The 16171-nt window shown below is 42.5% G+C and overlaps 1 protein-coding gene across 1 annotated transcript in view; it reads right to left on the bottom strand.

Moving 5' to 3' along the window:
- mspo (M-spondin) overlaps nt 1–1887 on the bottom strand; it is an 83583-nt gene extending 81696 nt beyond the window's left edge. Inside the window, exon 1 of the mRNA XM_071592484.1 lies at nt 1555–1887. Within this exon, the coding sequence (XP_071448585.1) occupies nt 1555–1762 (208 nt within the window). The 5' untranslated portion in view covers nt 1763–1887. The remainder of the gene's footprint in view (nt 1–1554) is intronic.
- Nucleotides 1888–16171: the final 14284 nt, after the last annotated feature.

The raw sequence follows: 16171 nt of genomic DNA, 5'->3' as shown, positions 1-16171 counted from the left end.
GTGTGTTCACCCACTGCCACATACCCCAGCGGTGGCTTGCAGGGTACTAAAAATTACTAAAGAAGAATGTGGTTTAATTAAAGAAATGTCATATTTCTAAAAAAGATGAGAGGGTTTTATTAGCAAATGGAATTATACTAAACAAAAATGGATGAGATGTGGTAAAAATTATAACGAACAAATCACTCTCGGTCATGATAGGTTTTTGACTAACCCACGGAGGGACTAACAACCTTAAGTTTCAACCGTCCATATAGGTTAAAACAGTTAACGCGACAATACAAGCTAGTACACCCTAAACTACAATGAACCAATGTTAAACTCCACCATATTCCTGTCATCCTTCATTCCAACCAGCATGCACATTAACTTTCTCCCTCCACTTCAGATACCTAACATTAACTCCTTTATTTTCAGTTTTGACACTCCATTTTCTCTCTCAATATGCTCTCAATCCACCCTTCACTGCTCTCTCCGAAATTATCACAAAAACCCTCTCCCTTCCTCCCACACATAGATTTAAGCTAGCTCTACAGATAGATTTAAAATTTCATTTTTTCCACAAACGATTAGGGATCAGAATAACATTGTCCGACCATGGTAGGGTCATATTCGGATCAAAATTTGTCTGGTGTGTGTTCACCCCCTGCCACACACCCTAGCGGTGGCTTTCGGGGTGCTATAATAACTAAAATGACACACAGCTTTTCATTTAAGTTTCTTTCCGTCCATTTATTTCCATTTTTCTCCACATCCACATCTCGAAAGTCTTCCATTCCGAACCAATCCTCCTTCATCGATGATTACACGTCCGAATCTTACAGACAGAAAATACACTTTCAATTTTCCGTTGGGTTTCTTTACGTCAACAACCTATGTCAAAAGTCCTGTCATAAGCTCCTTTTCCCACCGCAATTCGTCTTATGTTCCAACCCGCACTTCGGCAATCCTTTGACACTTCCTTACATTGGTTAACTACTCCACCGGATTATGACCTCCAATGCTAAAGTTTAACCAACATTTCTCATTTTTGAGAATTTCAACGCCTTCGCTTACTTTCCATTGATTCTCATCCACAACATATCTGAGCGATTCTTCACCGTCCTCAGCGCAGACAGCAATACCGTCAGTTGAATGGCTAGTCTCCCGTCATCATAATGACATTACACATTTGAAAAAAAAACAATTCATATAAAATTAATCTTCATAGCTCAATGTCTACTTTAACTTCGACCCAGTTTTGGCGATTAAAACCCGTATTGTTCACACATGCTTGCTCGACCTCGCAAATGCCCTCGACATCACGTCCTGCCGACCGGCCGGCCCAACTCGACCTACGGCGAACGACCCCGATGGTCGCAGGAGGGAGGCACAGGGGAGGTGGTGGAATACGATTCGCGGCGACTTTCAATCCCTATATACCACGTGGTCGTCGATATTTTCATCCAAGGGAAGAAGGCGCTCGGAGGGACGGAGCAGCGAGTTAGCCTAGCGCCCTGGCGGTCAACCCAAGGGTGGGGGGGGGCACAGCGGGGCATCGGGGCGATCACTCACCTATCAGCCGGGACCACTGCGCCGACGGCCTCCAATCGGGATAGTGCTTTGGGAAAAGGTCCCGCGTCCAGAAGGTCCTCAGCAGCACTCGGTAGGCGGCCAGCTTTTGCGGGGGGCAGGGCGGAGAGGAGGGAGGCGTGGTGGCCGAGGAGTGGGGCAGGGTGGCAACGAGGAGGAGGAGGGCGATGGAGAAGGGGGCGGTTGCCATGACGATCCGTGGGGACAGTCGGCGTCTCGTCCGGCAGATTCACACACACACGCAAACACACGAACGCACGCACGGATGGAAACGAATGGCTGAAGCCGGGACGCCGCCCGTAGGGTCTGCGTCGAGGTGGGAGGTTTAGGGTGTGGGCGGCGCCTGCCTCCTCTCCTTCCGAACACTCGATGACTCTCCTCCGGCGCCCGAGTGCGCAAGGGTCGAGGTAATGCCGTCTTCGCCGAGGCCGGCTCGCTCTTTCACCTTGCACCCGGACGGCTGGCGTCCGCGTCGTTCACTACCCTGGCGGCTGGCGGCGGCGCGGGGGCGCCCGAGGAGGCGGAGGGGAGGGGGGACCGGCGCCTGCGCACTACTCACCTCGTTGGGGGGCGGTGCAGTGCTGCCACTCGTCGTAAAGCGGTGCTTTCGACCTGGGTCGGCATCTTTGCCAATAATATTAAGTACGGGTATCCCGGTAGCAGTATTTAAGACCGGAATATTAAGCTCCGGTGCATTGGTGCTCGTCCAAATCCTAATTAATAGTACGTGTACGTAGGGTAAGAATCCTATGCACTTCACCGCAGTAGTAGGTAATCCTAGTACCCCCATCGGACTACGGTAGGAGAGCTTACGTAAATGAAATTAGAGAGATCAAGGCTAAAATAGATAGATTTAAGATGTCATTTTGCCACGAATGATTAGAGGTAAGAATAGTATTGTCCGACCGCGGTAGGGTCATATTCGGGTCAAAATAAGTCTGATGTGTATTCACCCCTGCCACATACCCTAGCGGTGGTTTGAAGAGCACTTGTGTATTTATGTATATACCCTGCCAGCTACCGCTAGAGTGTGTGGCAGGGGGTGAATACACAACAATAATTTTACCATTACCCTTTACCCAACCGCGGTCGAGCAATGTTATTATGATCCCCTATCGTTCGTGGAAATAATGGCATCTTAAAACTATCTGTTCCACACGAAGTTTATCCAATCTTACTAACATGGCATCTCCTACTGAAATTCAATGGGACTAATAACACATTTTCAAAATCGCTGCTGAAAAGACATTCTTCCTTTTAATGCAAGAGATTTAATCTTTGATTTAATATTCGCTCCGTGAGTCAGACCCAGCCTATCTGCTCCAATATCTTTGATACGCTACTAAGTGTATCAAAACAGCGTTTTACAATTCTAGTTCTTCGACGCTTCATGCGATCAAATTCGGCAATTAATCCAACTTCGTGAGGATCCCATATGCTTGCAGCTATTCTAAATGAAGCCTTACTAACGACATATAGCATTTCTCTTTGACCTTTTCATCACATGTACCAAGTGCACTTCTAATAAATCCTAATTTTTTTTTATCTTGGCCACATATTCCCCGTATGTGTTTCACCCAGGAGAGATCGTGAGTGAGGGTAACGTCTAGGTATTTAATTGAGACAGCACATTCCATTTTGTTGTTACAAATGCAGTTGGTGTTCGGTAGGGAATTTCTCTTTTTCCAAAAATGTACGACAACGCCCTTTTTTAAGTTTAATTCTAGTTGCCAAGTGTCGCACCAGCGTTGTATAGCATTAAGCTCATCTGATAAAGCTACTGTGTCCTCAGCATCACGGATGTCACGGTAAACTACTACAACGTCGGCAAATTAACTTATCTTACTGGTGCATACAGAGTCGATGTCGTTAACTTAAAGAAGGGAAAAAAGAGGTATGATAACACTACACTGGGGAACTCCTGAAGTAACTTCTATTGCATTTGAGCTAACTCCACCCATCGCTACTCTTGGTACCCGACCATTCCAAAAGTCTTTAATCCAACCCCGGATCTTTCTATCTCTGCCATATACTTCCAACTTTGCGAGTAGTTTACTGTGAGGTGCTAAGTCGAACGCTTTATTAATATCTAGAAAAATCGCGTCCAATGGAACACTGCTCTTTCGAAACCGTGTTGATTTTTCATTAATTACTCCTGACTATCGAGATGTCTCACGATCGAACTAGTAAATATATGTTCCATAACCTTGCACAAAATGGATGTTAGGAAAACAGGTCTGCAACTGCTCGGTTCGTCCTTGTCTTCGTTTTTAAATATTGGTGTTACGTTAGCCGTTTCCATTTCCAACACTTGATCTCTCTAATTTTATTGACATGACCTTTCCTACCGTAGTACGATGGGAGTAATAATACATTTTCAACATTACTGCCAAAGAGACGCTCTTACAATTGCAAGAGGTTCAATCTGTAATTTAACCTTAACTTTTCCGATATTACGAGCGCCATCTCCTGGATTTTCTATTGAGTTATTAATCGACACTCGTATGTCGACTTGTAAATTCACCTGTGGCGTTAAGAAACGAGCCCTGGCTGTTTAAATACCGATGTGATAATGAATCATGAAAATGTTGAACTGCGTAGATCAGTCGTAAGTAGTTATCGGTGAACATTTGTGTGCGCGTTTTCATGGCCGCGGAAAAATTTCATCGGACGAGCGAAATATCGCAGTGTATTAATCGACGCACAATGGGGAATTTTCCCAAAAACCTGACCAAAAGTGGAAGACGAATTTGGAATAATTCAATTTTCCACAATTTATAGTGTGAAATAATGCATCACAAGATTAAATGCACAAGGTGATTATGATGGGGGCCAGAGGTGACACTTCAGGTCGAAGTTGGCCGTGGTTCGGACTACATTCATTTTCATGCGGAAGGGTAAATTCAGTCGAAATTCTAAGGAGCCCGATTTTTGTGATACGGAAAAATAAAGCGTAGTGGGAAAAGGTAAGGAAATTCAAATGCTACAAAAAAGTAGCCATGAATTGGTCGCAAGAAGAAATCTACTTGACAGCATGGGCATTTGCAAAAAAACTTTGAATAATGAAACGAATTCGCTGTTGCATCGCAAAAGAAATGCATTTCGAAGGGTACGAATGAGGACCTAAGACATTTCAAAGGAAGTGATGTCGAGTGCATAAGGTATTTCCAACACTATTGTGTTATATCTTCGAAAAGGTAAAAAAAAAAATTAATTGGATTTTTGGCTTTGTAATACTTTTTAGGTGAAGTTACGACGTCATTACGTTTAAGAGGAAGAGATTAAGGCAAAGTGGAATTCCCTGAGAACCCAGTTCTCATACTAAATCTTCAAGATAATGGAGAACGCTAGAATGGTTAGCCAACGGGTCAGGGACAAACGAGGTACTTCGGAAAGCTCTTTTTTCTAAAGGCCAACCGTCGTCAAGGAGGAGCTCTAGAACCCTGCAGGAAGATGGATTGCTCCCCCTAGGAAATGTATGCGAGGAGTGGGATTAGCAATGAAACGCTGAAGAATGGGGAATGTTATGCATGCAAGGTAGTGGAATAAAAAGAATAGGTATCTTGAACGAAATGAATAGAGGTGGAATGAATGATATGAGGAATTGAACAAGTGTATTGTAGTGTGGAGTGTAAGATTGTCTTATTAGATGAAGCCATATAATATAGCGATGCTCAGTCCGCGTCCTTTCAAAACCTACGTCCTGCGGTAGACTGCCATAGTAAATTTTTGTACGCAATATGGCTCCAAAAATACGTCGAAACAACTGAGGGTTTGATTAAATTGAAATCTCCCAAAAATTTATGACATCACTAAAATATGTTTTTCGTACAAAAAGTAGTAAACAAGCTGTTCTTGCGTTTTACGACGGACAGTCATTTTTTTCAGTTTTATTTAGTACCCTGCGAACCACCGCTAGGGCGTGTGGCAGGGGGTAATCACCCACCCGATTACACTTGACCCAAAATACGAGGGTAATTAGAAAAGTTCTCGGAAAGGAATAGAAATTAACGGCTTACTTCAGTGAAACTTTTATTTTTCAATATAGTGCTCCAGTCCACTAATGTACTTGGTCCAGCGATGCTTCAGAATAAAATTGTCCGACCGCGGTAGGGTCATATTCGGGTCAAAATTGTCTGGTGTGCACTAACCCATTACCACATACCCTAGCGGTGGACTGCAGGGCACTGGAATAAAAATGTCTTCATCCTATCTCGAAATTTAGATTCCGTAAGGCCTGAAAAATACCCGTCTACTTCGGCTGTTAGTTCTTTGCTTGAAAGGAATATCCGCCCACCTAGGAAAATTTTGAGCTTGGGGAAGAGATAGAAATCTGTTGGAGTCAAACCAGGCGAATTAGGCGATGTGGCAACAATTCGTACAGAGTGAATTCCAAAAGTAATGCTTCTATTTTGAAAAAGTAATTATTGAGCATACAGGGTCGCACCCAAAAGTGGTAGGACTGATTTTTTTACAAGAATTTTATTGACGATATACTTACATCGACTTAATAATCTTCAAAGTATGCTCCTTGAGCTGCTACACACTTAGTATAACGTTGCTCCCATTCCCCGTACGCACGCTGGATATTTTCTTCGGGGATGCCGTTGATGACCCTCGTCGAAGCCTCTTGAACGGCCTTTATCGAGTCAAAAGGTCGTCCCTTGAGCTGTCTTTTCATCAGGGGGAAGAAGAAGAAGAAGTCCGGTGGTACCAGATCGGGAGAATAGGGCGGGCGCGGCAACGTGGCAACGCCGTATTTGGCCAGGAGCTGTCTGACGACAAGCGAATTTTCGGCACCATCTTGGCGCACACCTTGCGCATGGCCAAATCCTGTGAAATAATGCGTTGGACGTTGGATGCAGACAGACCCAACTGGTCTGCAATTTCTTCACTGGTTAAGCATCGGTCTGTGTTCAGCAGTGTCCTCACTCTGTCCACATTCGTGTCGGTTCTTGCCGTCGACAGTCGTCCGGAGCGATGGTCGTCTTCAACGAGCTCCCTACCCTCTTTAAACAACTTGTGCCACTCAAATACTGTGGAACGGCTTAAGGCAGTGTCCCTATAAGCCTGCTTGATCATATCGAGGGTCTCAGTTGCCGTCTTCCCGAGTTTCGCACAAAACTTCACGGAATAACGTTGTTCTAAATTCAGATTCATTTTGTTTCTCGACGCGGACAAAAAACGTGCTTCACTAAAAACGGTGTCCTCACTCAACGACAGCCCGCAGGCGACTGAGGTTGGTGTCGGTCTGTTGCTAAGAGCCCCCTCCACCTTACCCTGCCAGGCAGACCCCCCTCCACCGCTCCGTTCGCGCCAGAGAAAATCAGTCCTACCACTTTTGGGTGCAACCCTGTATTTGCACAAACACTTAAAATTCTTCAAAGTACTCTCCTTGGGCCTCTGCACATTTTTCCAGCGACTCTGCAATGACCGGGGCGCGCCCTGGAAGGCGCCTTCGGGGACCTCTCGCAGTCTTCGTCACGGCTGATTAAATCTCTTCTACGGACGGAAAACGGGTTCCTTTCAGGGCTGCCTTAATCCGAGGGAACAAAAAGAAGTCTGCAGGGGCGACGTCTGGACTATAGGGACAGTGTTGGCACCCGGTGTTTGACCAGGAACTCGCGAACTCTTAGCGCGTTGTCGTGATGGAGTTGTCAGGTAGCGGAGAATTCTTTTCTCGTCCTGATGACCCTTTTTCGGAGTCTTCCAGCACATCCACGTAGTAGGCAGCGTTAGCTGTCTGTTCTTGGGGAAAAACTCCTTATGGACCACTCCTTTATTGTCGTAATAGACAATGAGCATTGTTTTCACTTTTGATTTTCCCCTTCTTGCCTTTTAGGGCTTCGGGGACTTGTCGGTGTGCCGCTCAGAGCTTTGGCGTAATGTTTCTGGGTCGTATTAAAAACCCAGGTTACATCACTAGTGATGACGTTGCCCAAATAGGTTCATTTTCTATGCGTTGCAAAAGTTCACTTGAAATTTCCGCTCGTTTGGTCTTTCGTGACTCGGTCGGCGCGCAGAGGTTTGCCATAACTGACGTCTTGCCGCTTCCACAGCTTGGAGAGCACTGAGACCGGTTTCGTGGCAAAACGTAGCGCCCCCCCCCCTTCCACTACTCCTAATGCTTTGATCTCGCTCCGATTAATAGGTGCGGCGCGAAAAATTTAATTGCATTACTTTTGGAACGCACCCTGTATCTTAGTTCACGTATTTCGCTAAGGCAAAGACACTTGCATGTGGGCGTGAATTGTCGTGATGAAAGATGAACTTCTTCCTTGCTAAACTTGGCCTTTTTTCGCGTAAATTTTGCTTCAGTTTGTCTAGGTGGTTAGCGTAGTATTGTCCAGTAATTTTTGAACAGTGGGAAGATGATCTATCGGCATAATTCCTTTCGCATCCCAGAAAACTGAAGCCATCATCTTTCCGGCAGACTGTATTACCTTTGCTTTCTTTGGTGGTGGTAAATCAACATGGCTCCACTGCTTTCATGGCTGCTTTGTCTCTAGGGTATAGTAATGGACCCAAGTTTCATCTGTGGCTACAAACCGGCGCATAATATCTTGGTGGTTGCTCTTAAAACGGTCCAACCATTGTTAAGAAATTTCGATTCTGATGTCTTTGTAATCCTGCGTCAAGACTCGCGGTAGCAGATAATTTTATCATATCAAATTACACTGAAAATGTGATATGTCCGCTCAGATGACATCCCTACACCATCAGTGATTTCTCGCACTTTCACTCGGCGATCTTCCATCACCATTTTATGCACTTTTGCAAATATAACTGGGGTAAGGACACATTTTGGCCGACCACAACGCTGATCATCATCTAAGCTGCGCCGACCAAACTTAAACTCGGTTGTTCACTTGGCAACAGTTGAATATAAAGGAGCAGAGTCACCCAGAGAATTGTGTCCTTTGCTTTCAAACCTTTCTCAACGAAGTATTTAACGATTGTTCGAATCTCAGTTTTTCCATCTTCAAAAATCAGTGCACGGGAATAAAACCAGAGCGACCACTGCAACACAGATCTCTGCCCGGAGCACTGAGGCGTAACATGTTTACCCATACAGATTTATTACTAGGCGGGAAACTCGTTGAGCTAGCGCTGACATCTGGTGGTGATTCGAGAACCTTTCAAACTATCCTCGCACCTTTCACTCCTAGCGCGGTCGGACAAAGATTATTTTATTCTGATCCCTTATCGTTCGCGAGAAAAATAACATTTAAAATGCATCTGTTCTGCATTTAAACTCTGCATTTTATTGAAATGATCTCTCTTACCGTAGTACGATGGGGGTAATAATACATTTTAAACATCACTGCTAAAGAGACATCCTTCCAATTTATGCAAGAGATTTAATCTTCGCTCCGAGAGTAATTCCCAGCCTAGCTGCTCTAACATTTTGGATACGCTTCTAAGTTTATCATATCAACGTTTTACGAATCTAGCTCCTCTAAGCTGCACCCCATTCAATTCAGTAATTAATCCAACTTCAAGAGGATCCCATATACTAGCACCATATCTAATAGAGGCCTAACCAGCGAAAGATAACATTTCTCTTTGATTTTTTTCTCACATTTACCCAGTACTCTTCTAATAAATCCACATTTTTTTTAGCTCATCCACATTTCCTCCGGATATGTTTTACCCGGGAGAGGTCGTGATTGAGTGTAAGGTCGATTTAGAATGTGGAAGTAGTGCTTCATTTTTGAGATACGTCGACAGCCACGGTCATTTTACACCATTTTTAGTTGGTTTAAAGCCTCAAAATCCTATTGATAAATACATAATTAAAGGAATAAATAGGTATATAAATATTTAAAACCAAAAGTATAAAAAAGGATATCAAAACTATAGTTTTCCTAGTAGGCCAGTTTCCTTTAAAAGTTCAAAACTCTCTTTAATGAATTAGGGTCATCCACTGAAATATTACCAAATTAAACCCTTATTTTAAAGGTATCTCGTACCCTCCGGCATTTGCCATCCTGGGTCAAGATATGTTTCACCACTAAGGGGAAGGTCACACTCTTCGCAGAGAGGCTATTGTTTTTCCTCCGTGAAGAGCTACGACTTTGTCAGGGCATAATACCCTATCCTCGGGCGTGCGACCGCCACCTCTACCCTCTGGCTCTACCTGACGGATGAGGGTCACTCCGATACCATGGACTTAATCCCTCGAAGCTTATTATTCTTGATATTCAGACACGCATTCCGCCCCTACGGTAGAAGAGATCGTGTCAGTAAAATTAGAGAGATTTAGTGTAGAAGAGATAGATTTAAGCCGTCATTCTGTCCACGAACGATAAGGGATCAGAATAACAGTGTCCGACCGCAGTAGGGTCATATTCGGGTCAACAATATTCTGGTGTGTATTCACCCCCTGCCACACACCCTAGTGGTTGCATGCAGGGTACTAAAAATAAAAAAAATCGCATTCGGACCGAGTTGCGTAGTACCGCCTTGAGATCGTCCACTGGTATCAATATAGAATCAGTCTCGTTCATGTTTAGGGCTCCTTTCGCCGCTGCGTCGGCTTTTTCATTTCCAGCAACTCCCACGTGTCCAGGGATCCATAGAAAGCATACTTTGTTAGCTCTCCTGAAGATGAAGGGATACGAGCCTCACGTGTATCACTTGGACTATGGGGTGGGTAGGGAGAAGCCCGAAATGGATTTTAGTGCGCTCGAAGAGTCGGAGCAGATTAAGAAGGAGCGGTCACTGCCTTTTATTTTTCGCAGGGCTATATTGATGGCAAAGAGTTCCGCTGTGTAAACACATCACAGGCTATTTATCTTTGCCTTCTGGACTCCGTGGTGGGGAGAGGAAACTGCGCAACCACACGCTGATTCTGCCTTCGATCCATTCGTAAACACAGGGATGAAGGTAGTGTGGGATCCGAAGAGCATAATATAGAACTATAATCCAATTTGGAGCGCACCAAAGCTCGGTATGGTGTCAAAACACGTACCATGTTTTGAAACTCTACCATATATATATATATATATATATATAGTACATTACACAGTAACAAACAATATAGAAACACAAAAAGAAAGATCACTCACACGTTATTTCTTGATAATTTCGACTCGAGAATTCTACTCCGTCTTCATCGGAAGATAGAGAACTTCTCTATCTTCCGATGAAGACAGTAGAATTCCGTCGAAATCATCAAGAAATAACGTGTGAGTGATCTTTCTTTTTGTGTTTCTATATTGTTTGTTACCGGGTAATGTATTATTCGGCACTTCGTGTTACGTCGACGAAATCATCTATATATATATATATATATATATATATATATATATATATATATATATATATATATATATATATATTTATATATACATATTTTTTTAAGGTAATCTACTGGTTAAGGTAGGTTTTTGGATGGACACAACTACCAAACAAACATTTTATTATTCCTAACAAAACAAAAAAAATCCATCATCCTACTCTATATCAGGTCCCTCTTCATCTCTGAGTACTTTCTTCCTCCCTTCATCCCGTCCAACATCCCTATCCTGTTCCTTCCCTTTCCTCTTTTGCCCAACATTCTCCCCTATATCACAGTCTTCAACATCCCACTGCCTGTCAACACCCCCTTCATCCACTTTTCCTGCCTCCATAGGATTTCTCCCAGCAACCCCCTCTCTTCCCCCACCATACCAAGTACTTCCTCATTTGTTTTCTTCTCTGTCCATTTCACCTTCTCCATTCTTCTCCACACCCACATTTCAAAAGCCTCCAATCTACGTCTATCCTCCTGCTTCAATGACCACGTTTCCGCGCCGTATATAGCTACGCTCCATATCAAAGTTTTTACGAGTCTTTTCTTAACATCCTTACTCAACGTCCCTGTCATCAACTCCCTCCTCCTTGTGAAAGCCTCTTTGCCTAGCGCAATTCTTCGCCTTACGTCCCTACTACTTTGTCCGTGTTGGTCCAAAACACTACCGAGATACGTAAACTGTTCTACCTGCTCTAGTTTTTGCCCTCCTACTTTAATGTTAAGCTTAGCCTTTTTCTTTCTAGAAAATCGCATAACCTTTGTTTTATTAATATTGATTCTCATCCCATACCTGTCGCCCTGAATTTCCAATTCACTCAGCAATGCCTGCAACCCCTTCGCTGACTGACAAACTAAAGCTTGGTCATCAGCAAACCTAACTGATTTTACGAATTCCCCGCCCACCTTCATTCCTACCTCCAGTTCTTCCCATGCCTCTTTAATCATTTTCTCTGCATACAGGTTGAACAGAAACGGTGGTAATGGGCAACCCTGCCTTGCACCTCTTCCTAACGCAGCCCATCCGGACTCCCCGTTCCCCACTCGCACCTGAGCAGTCTGAGACATGTACAGGTTGCGGATTAGCCTCATTTCCCTCCAATCTATTCCTATTTTCTGCAATATACTCATTAGTTTTTCCCAATTCACTCTATCAAACGCTTTTTCGAAATCTACGAAACAGGCAAATACCTCCTGGTTGTGTTCTATATTCCTCTCGATTAATAATCTCATTACTGCAATGGCATCACGCGTACCTCTCCCCTTCCTAAACCCAAACTGATCATCCCCAAAGTAATCATTTGCCCTACTCTCCATCCTTATGATCCTAAGAACAACTTTAGTTGCGTGAGATATCAAACTTATTGACCTATAGTCCTCACATGACGTGGCCTTTACCTTTTTCGGAATAGGAACTAAAACTGATCTCACAAAGTCTTCCGGCCAGATTCCCTCCTCATAAATGCTACGGATCAGCCCATATAGTATAGCCTCTTCCTCCCACACTTTCCTAAGCATTTTAAATGTTCCACGGGAATGTTATATATGTATATATATATATATATATATATATATATATATATATATATATATATATATATATATATATATATATACATATATATATATACATACATACATATATATATACACACACACACACACACACACACATATATATATATATATATATATATATGTATATACATATAGTGTAAAAACATGTACCATCTTTTTACATGATACCATACCTACTCGTAGATAGACCTTCTCCCCACGCATTGTGGCTTAAAAACCATGAAATATTTTGTGTTCATGGGCACTTCTACCTTAGTTCCGGATATACTCCCTCCAATTTAGTCTGCAGTCCAGGACCATTCCTAAGAAACAGATGAACTCAACAAACGAGACATTTCTACCACCTATACGTAGTGTCGTTAAAGCATAAAGGTAGTGTCCGCGAAGTCGATGGAAGTGAACACATTTTGTTTTCTCAGAATAAGCGGAACCCATTACTACGTGGCCAGTCTCCCAATTTGTTCAGGGTCACCTGGACATGCCTGGAGGCATTAGCAAGTCTGGAAGACCTAGAGAATATAGCGAGATCGTCGACGAAGAGCGACTCCATCACTGTCCATCACGTCGTCATTGCAATGGCAAATAGGGTCACACTCAGTACGGAGCCCTGGGGTACCCCATTATCTAGGACATACTATATGATCAGGATATGTTTCCCTATTCTGACCTTGAAAACGTGATTCTTTAGAAAATGTTGGGTAAAAAAGGCCACAATGCCCCTAAAATACCACTTGTATAGGGTATTCAATATTTTGTGCCTCCGCACACTATCGTAAGCTTTTTCCAGGTCGGAGAAAACGTGAACGACATGCTGGCGTATTAGAAAAGCTTCCTGGATAAAATTATCCGTAAGCACATAACGATGAGTCGTGGATCTGCCGCGTCGACAACCACACTGAAGGCCGAAAGAATGTGTCGCCTCCCCAAGCAAATCGCCGCCGTTCTGATGCTCCACGTTGCGTGTTTGTGGAGATGCTTGAGTGAAAAAGGAAGCTTCCAGACTATGCTATATTTAATGAGGAAGAAATAATTATTTTTTTAAACTATGTTACTAAGGATGAGTTTTGACGCTTACTTACTATTTACAGTGGTGGATATACAGTTATAATAATTGAAAAGTACAGAACATTCGGATGATTACATACTGAGGAAGTGGAAAAAGATGTATGTAAAAATTATTAATTTGTGAAGTATTTTTTTTTATTTTAGTCATTATTTTTTTATTGAGGGTCTTTTGTTTTTTTCTTCCTTATGCCCCTTATTATTTTTTCTCCATTTTTAATTTTTCTTTATTTATTTTTTTTCAATTTACTTTTCATATAAATAAAGGATTAAATTGGAAGGTGCTTAATACCAGAAAAGATGATAGGATAGACGAGTGGTTTGCCAAGACTAGGTCTAAATGTGGTGTTTCGTAGCATGGCATAGTCCCAGATGTGTGTTAGCGGGGTTTCATTTTGTGTGGGTGGCGTCTGCTGAAATCGGGGATAGTCCTTAAGAGGAATGGGTGGAGGAAGGTGTGAAGCCTGTGGGCCGAGCGCACGTGCTGCTTATTTGTTAATTTTGATATTCTTAGCAGGAGGCGGATGGTTATATTTTGGAAGTTTTCCGACGTCTTCTTAATTGTTTTCGTTTTTGCGAATATTTCGCCCCCGTAAAGTAATTATGGTTGGATTATTGCCTTATAAAGTCGGATTCTGGCGGAATTAGAAATTGGCGAACTTTCGGAAAAGAGGCTTATAATTTTCATTTTTGCGATTTGAGCAGCTAGGATCCGGTCTTTTAAGTGCTACTGATAGCTGAGCGTGCGTTCTAATATAACGCCCTGTATTCATCCCAAGGTAATGAGGAAGAAAAATTTCGCCGGTATAAACTTCCATTTGACGGACACATCTCCGAAAAAATAGCCAATCTATTCCCGAAAGACAAATTTAGGTTTGCAAACAGTAATAGAAGTAACCTACGAACGTTTTTGAAATGGACAGAGTGGAATACATGGAAAAAAGTAGCATTTGCAAATTTAAATGTAAAGATTGCAGCGCAGTCTGCAGGTATATAGCTCAAACAGGTAGATCATTCAAGCTACGCGCAGGGGAACACAAGCGAAATCTCCGGAATGGGAATATCACCCAATTCCATTTCGCCAAGCGCCTATGTGAGATGGACCGTCGCAGTGACTTTGTTCCGGACATATAGTACTTTACCTCGAGGAAAAGGGCCAAAACATGGACACACCGGAACAGTTACAAATAAAAAGAGAGTGTATTACCGGACATTTGGTAAACGAAAACATCTTTGTAAGATACTAACCTCTTTTGGAGGTTTCATTGTCCATCAACAAAGAGCATTCTTTAATAAATTCACGTCTATGTCCTCCCCCCCGTTCATAATCCTTTCCTTCTTAGACATGGAATTTCTCCCTCCCCCACCTCATCATACCAACCCAGGCCGTTCCTCCACGCGGTCGCCTCCTGGCCGATACCCTTGAATACCCTGGAATTCCCTACTATTGCCCTCCTCACCCCTAGTAAGAGTATATATTAAAATTAGTTGTTTGTGGATGAACAGGCTTTATTTATCCAGTCAGCTGAGGGGCTACAAACATTGGTAGGTGCATTAAAAAATTCACTCTGATAGATATGAGATGAGAATCAATGTAAACAAATCAAATATTATCAGGATTTAGAGAGAGTCAAATATTAAAATTCAAAGACAAAATTTTGGGCATATTTATGAATCTTGTAAGTATTTTGGACTATGATGGCCAAAGTAATATGGGCATATGAAGGAGAATTGCATTAGGCGAAGAAGATTTCCTGAGGAGAAGGGAGTTGATGTCAAGGACATTGAGTACATTAAGAAAACATTCGTTAGAACTCTGGTATGAGTTATGGTTTTTACTGTCTGGAAATGTGATCATAGAAACAATATTATGTGTAGATAGGAGGCTTCTGAGATATGGGTATGGAGAAGGATGGAACTGGTGAAATGGACAGAAAAGAAAATAAACAAAGAAGTAATCAGGATATCTTGTTGTCCAAGATGAGGCATGTGAGTGCATTTGTTTCTGAATGTGACTGTCCTCTTGGGTATATGAGTATGCATGGATGCCATCAGTTGTGTGGAGTATATTGTTGTCTGCGCAGGGACCTATCAATCAAAATGAAGCGTGCATTCCTTATGGCAATGTCGTATATCTCTTAAGTCTTCCTTTTACCATTCCATGGAATACCAACCCCTACCAATTTACCCACCCATCTCTGTGTAAATAGAATAATTCCACTAATACTATTAATTTGTTAACAACTGTCAAAGACTAGGAAGTTTGACCTTGAAGGATTTCTATCTGTTCCAAGGCATCGTTCCAATAGAGTGAACAAACATAGAATAGTTAAAGGCATTAAATAGCTCAATTCTTATATTGCAAAGGGAAAAGGCATTTTGGTTAAGGTAGTATGGTAAATGATTGAGGTTTTAGGGGTACGGAGAAGGGATAGAAACACATTAAATAAGGCACTATGCCTACATTCATATGAATGGGTTTTGACCATTTGATGGGTTTTCATATTTAAATATGTATTTGGTCAATATGGCTTATTTCCTTTCTCTGTGTGTTCCATCAAACACATTGTACCTTCTGTTTAAGATCATGCACAATTGTTTTATCTGTTAACCTTTCCTTTTGTGCTTTTTCATTTCTTAGGCAGTGGATGAAATATTTTCCCA

The sequence above is a fragment of the Hetaerina americana genome, unplaced genomic scaffold, assembly GCF_022747635.1.
Source record: "Hetaerina americana unplaced genomic scaffold, ioHetAmer1.1.p SCAF_5, whole genome shotgun sequence".
NCBI classification, from domain to species: Eukaryota; Metazoa; Arthropoda; class Insecta; order Odonata; family Calopterygidae; genus Hetaerina; species Hetaerina americana.
This window is presented reverse-complemented; position numbering and strand designations above follow the sequence as displayed.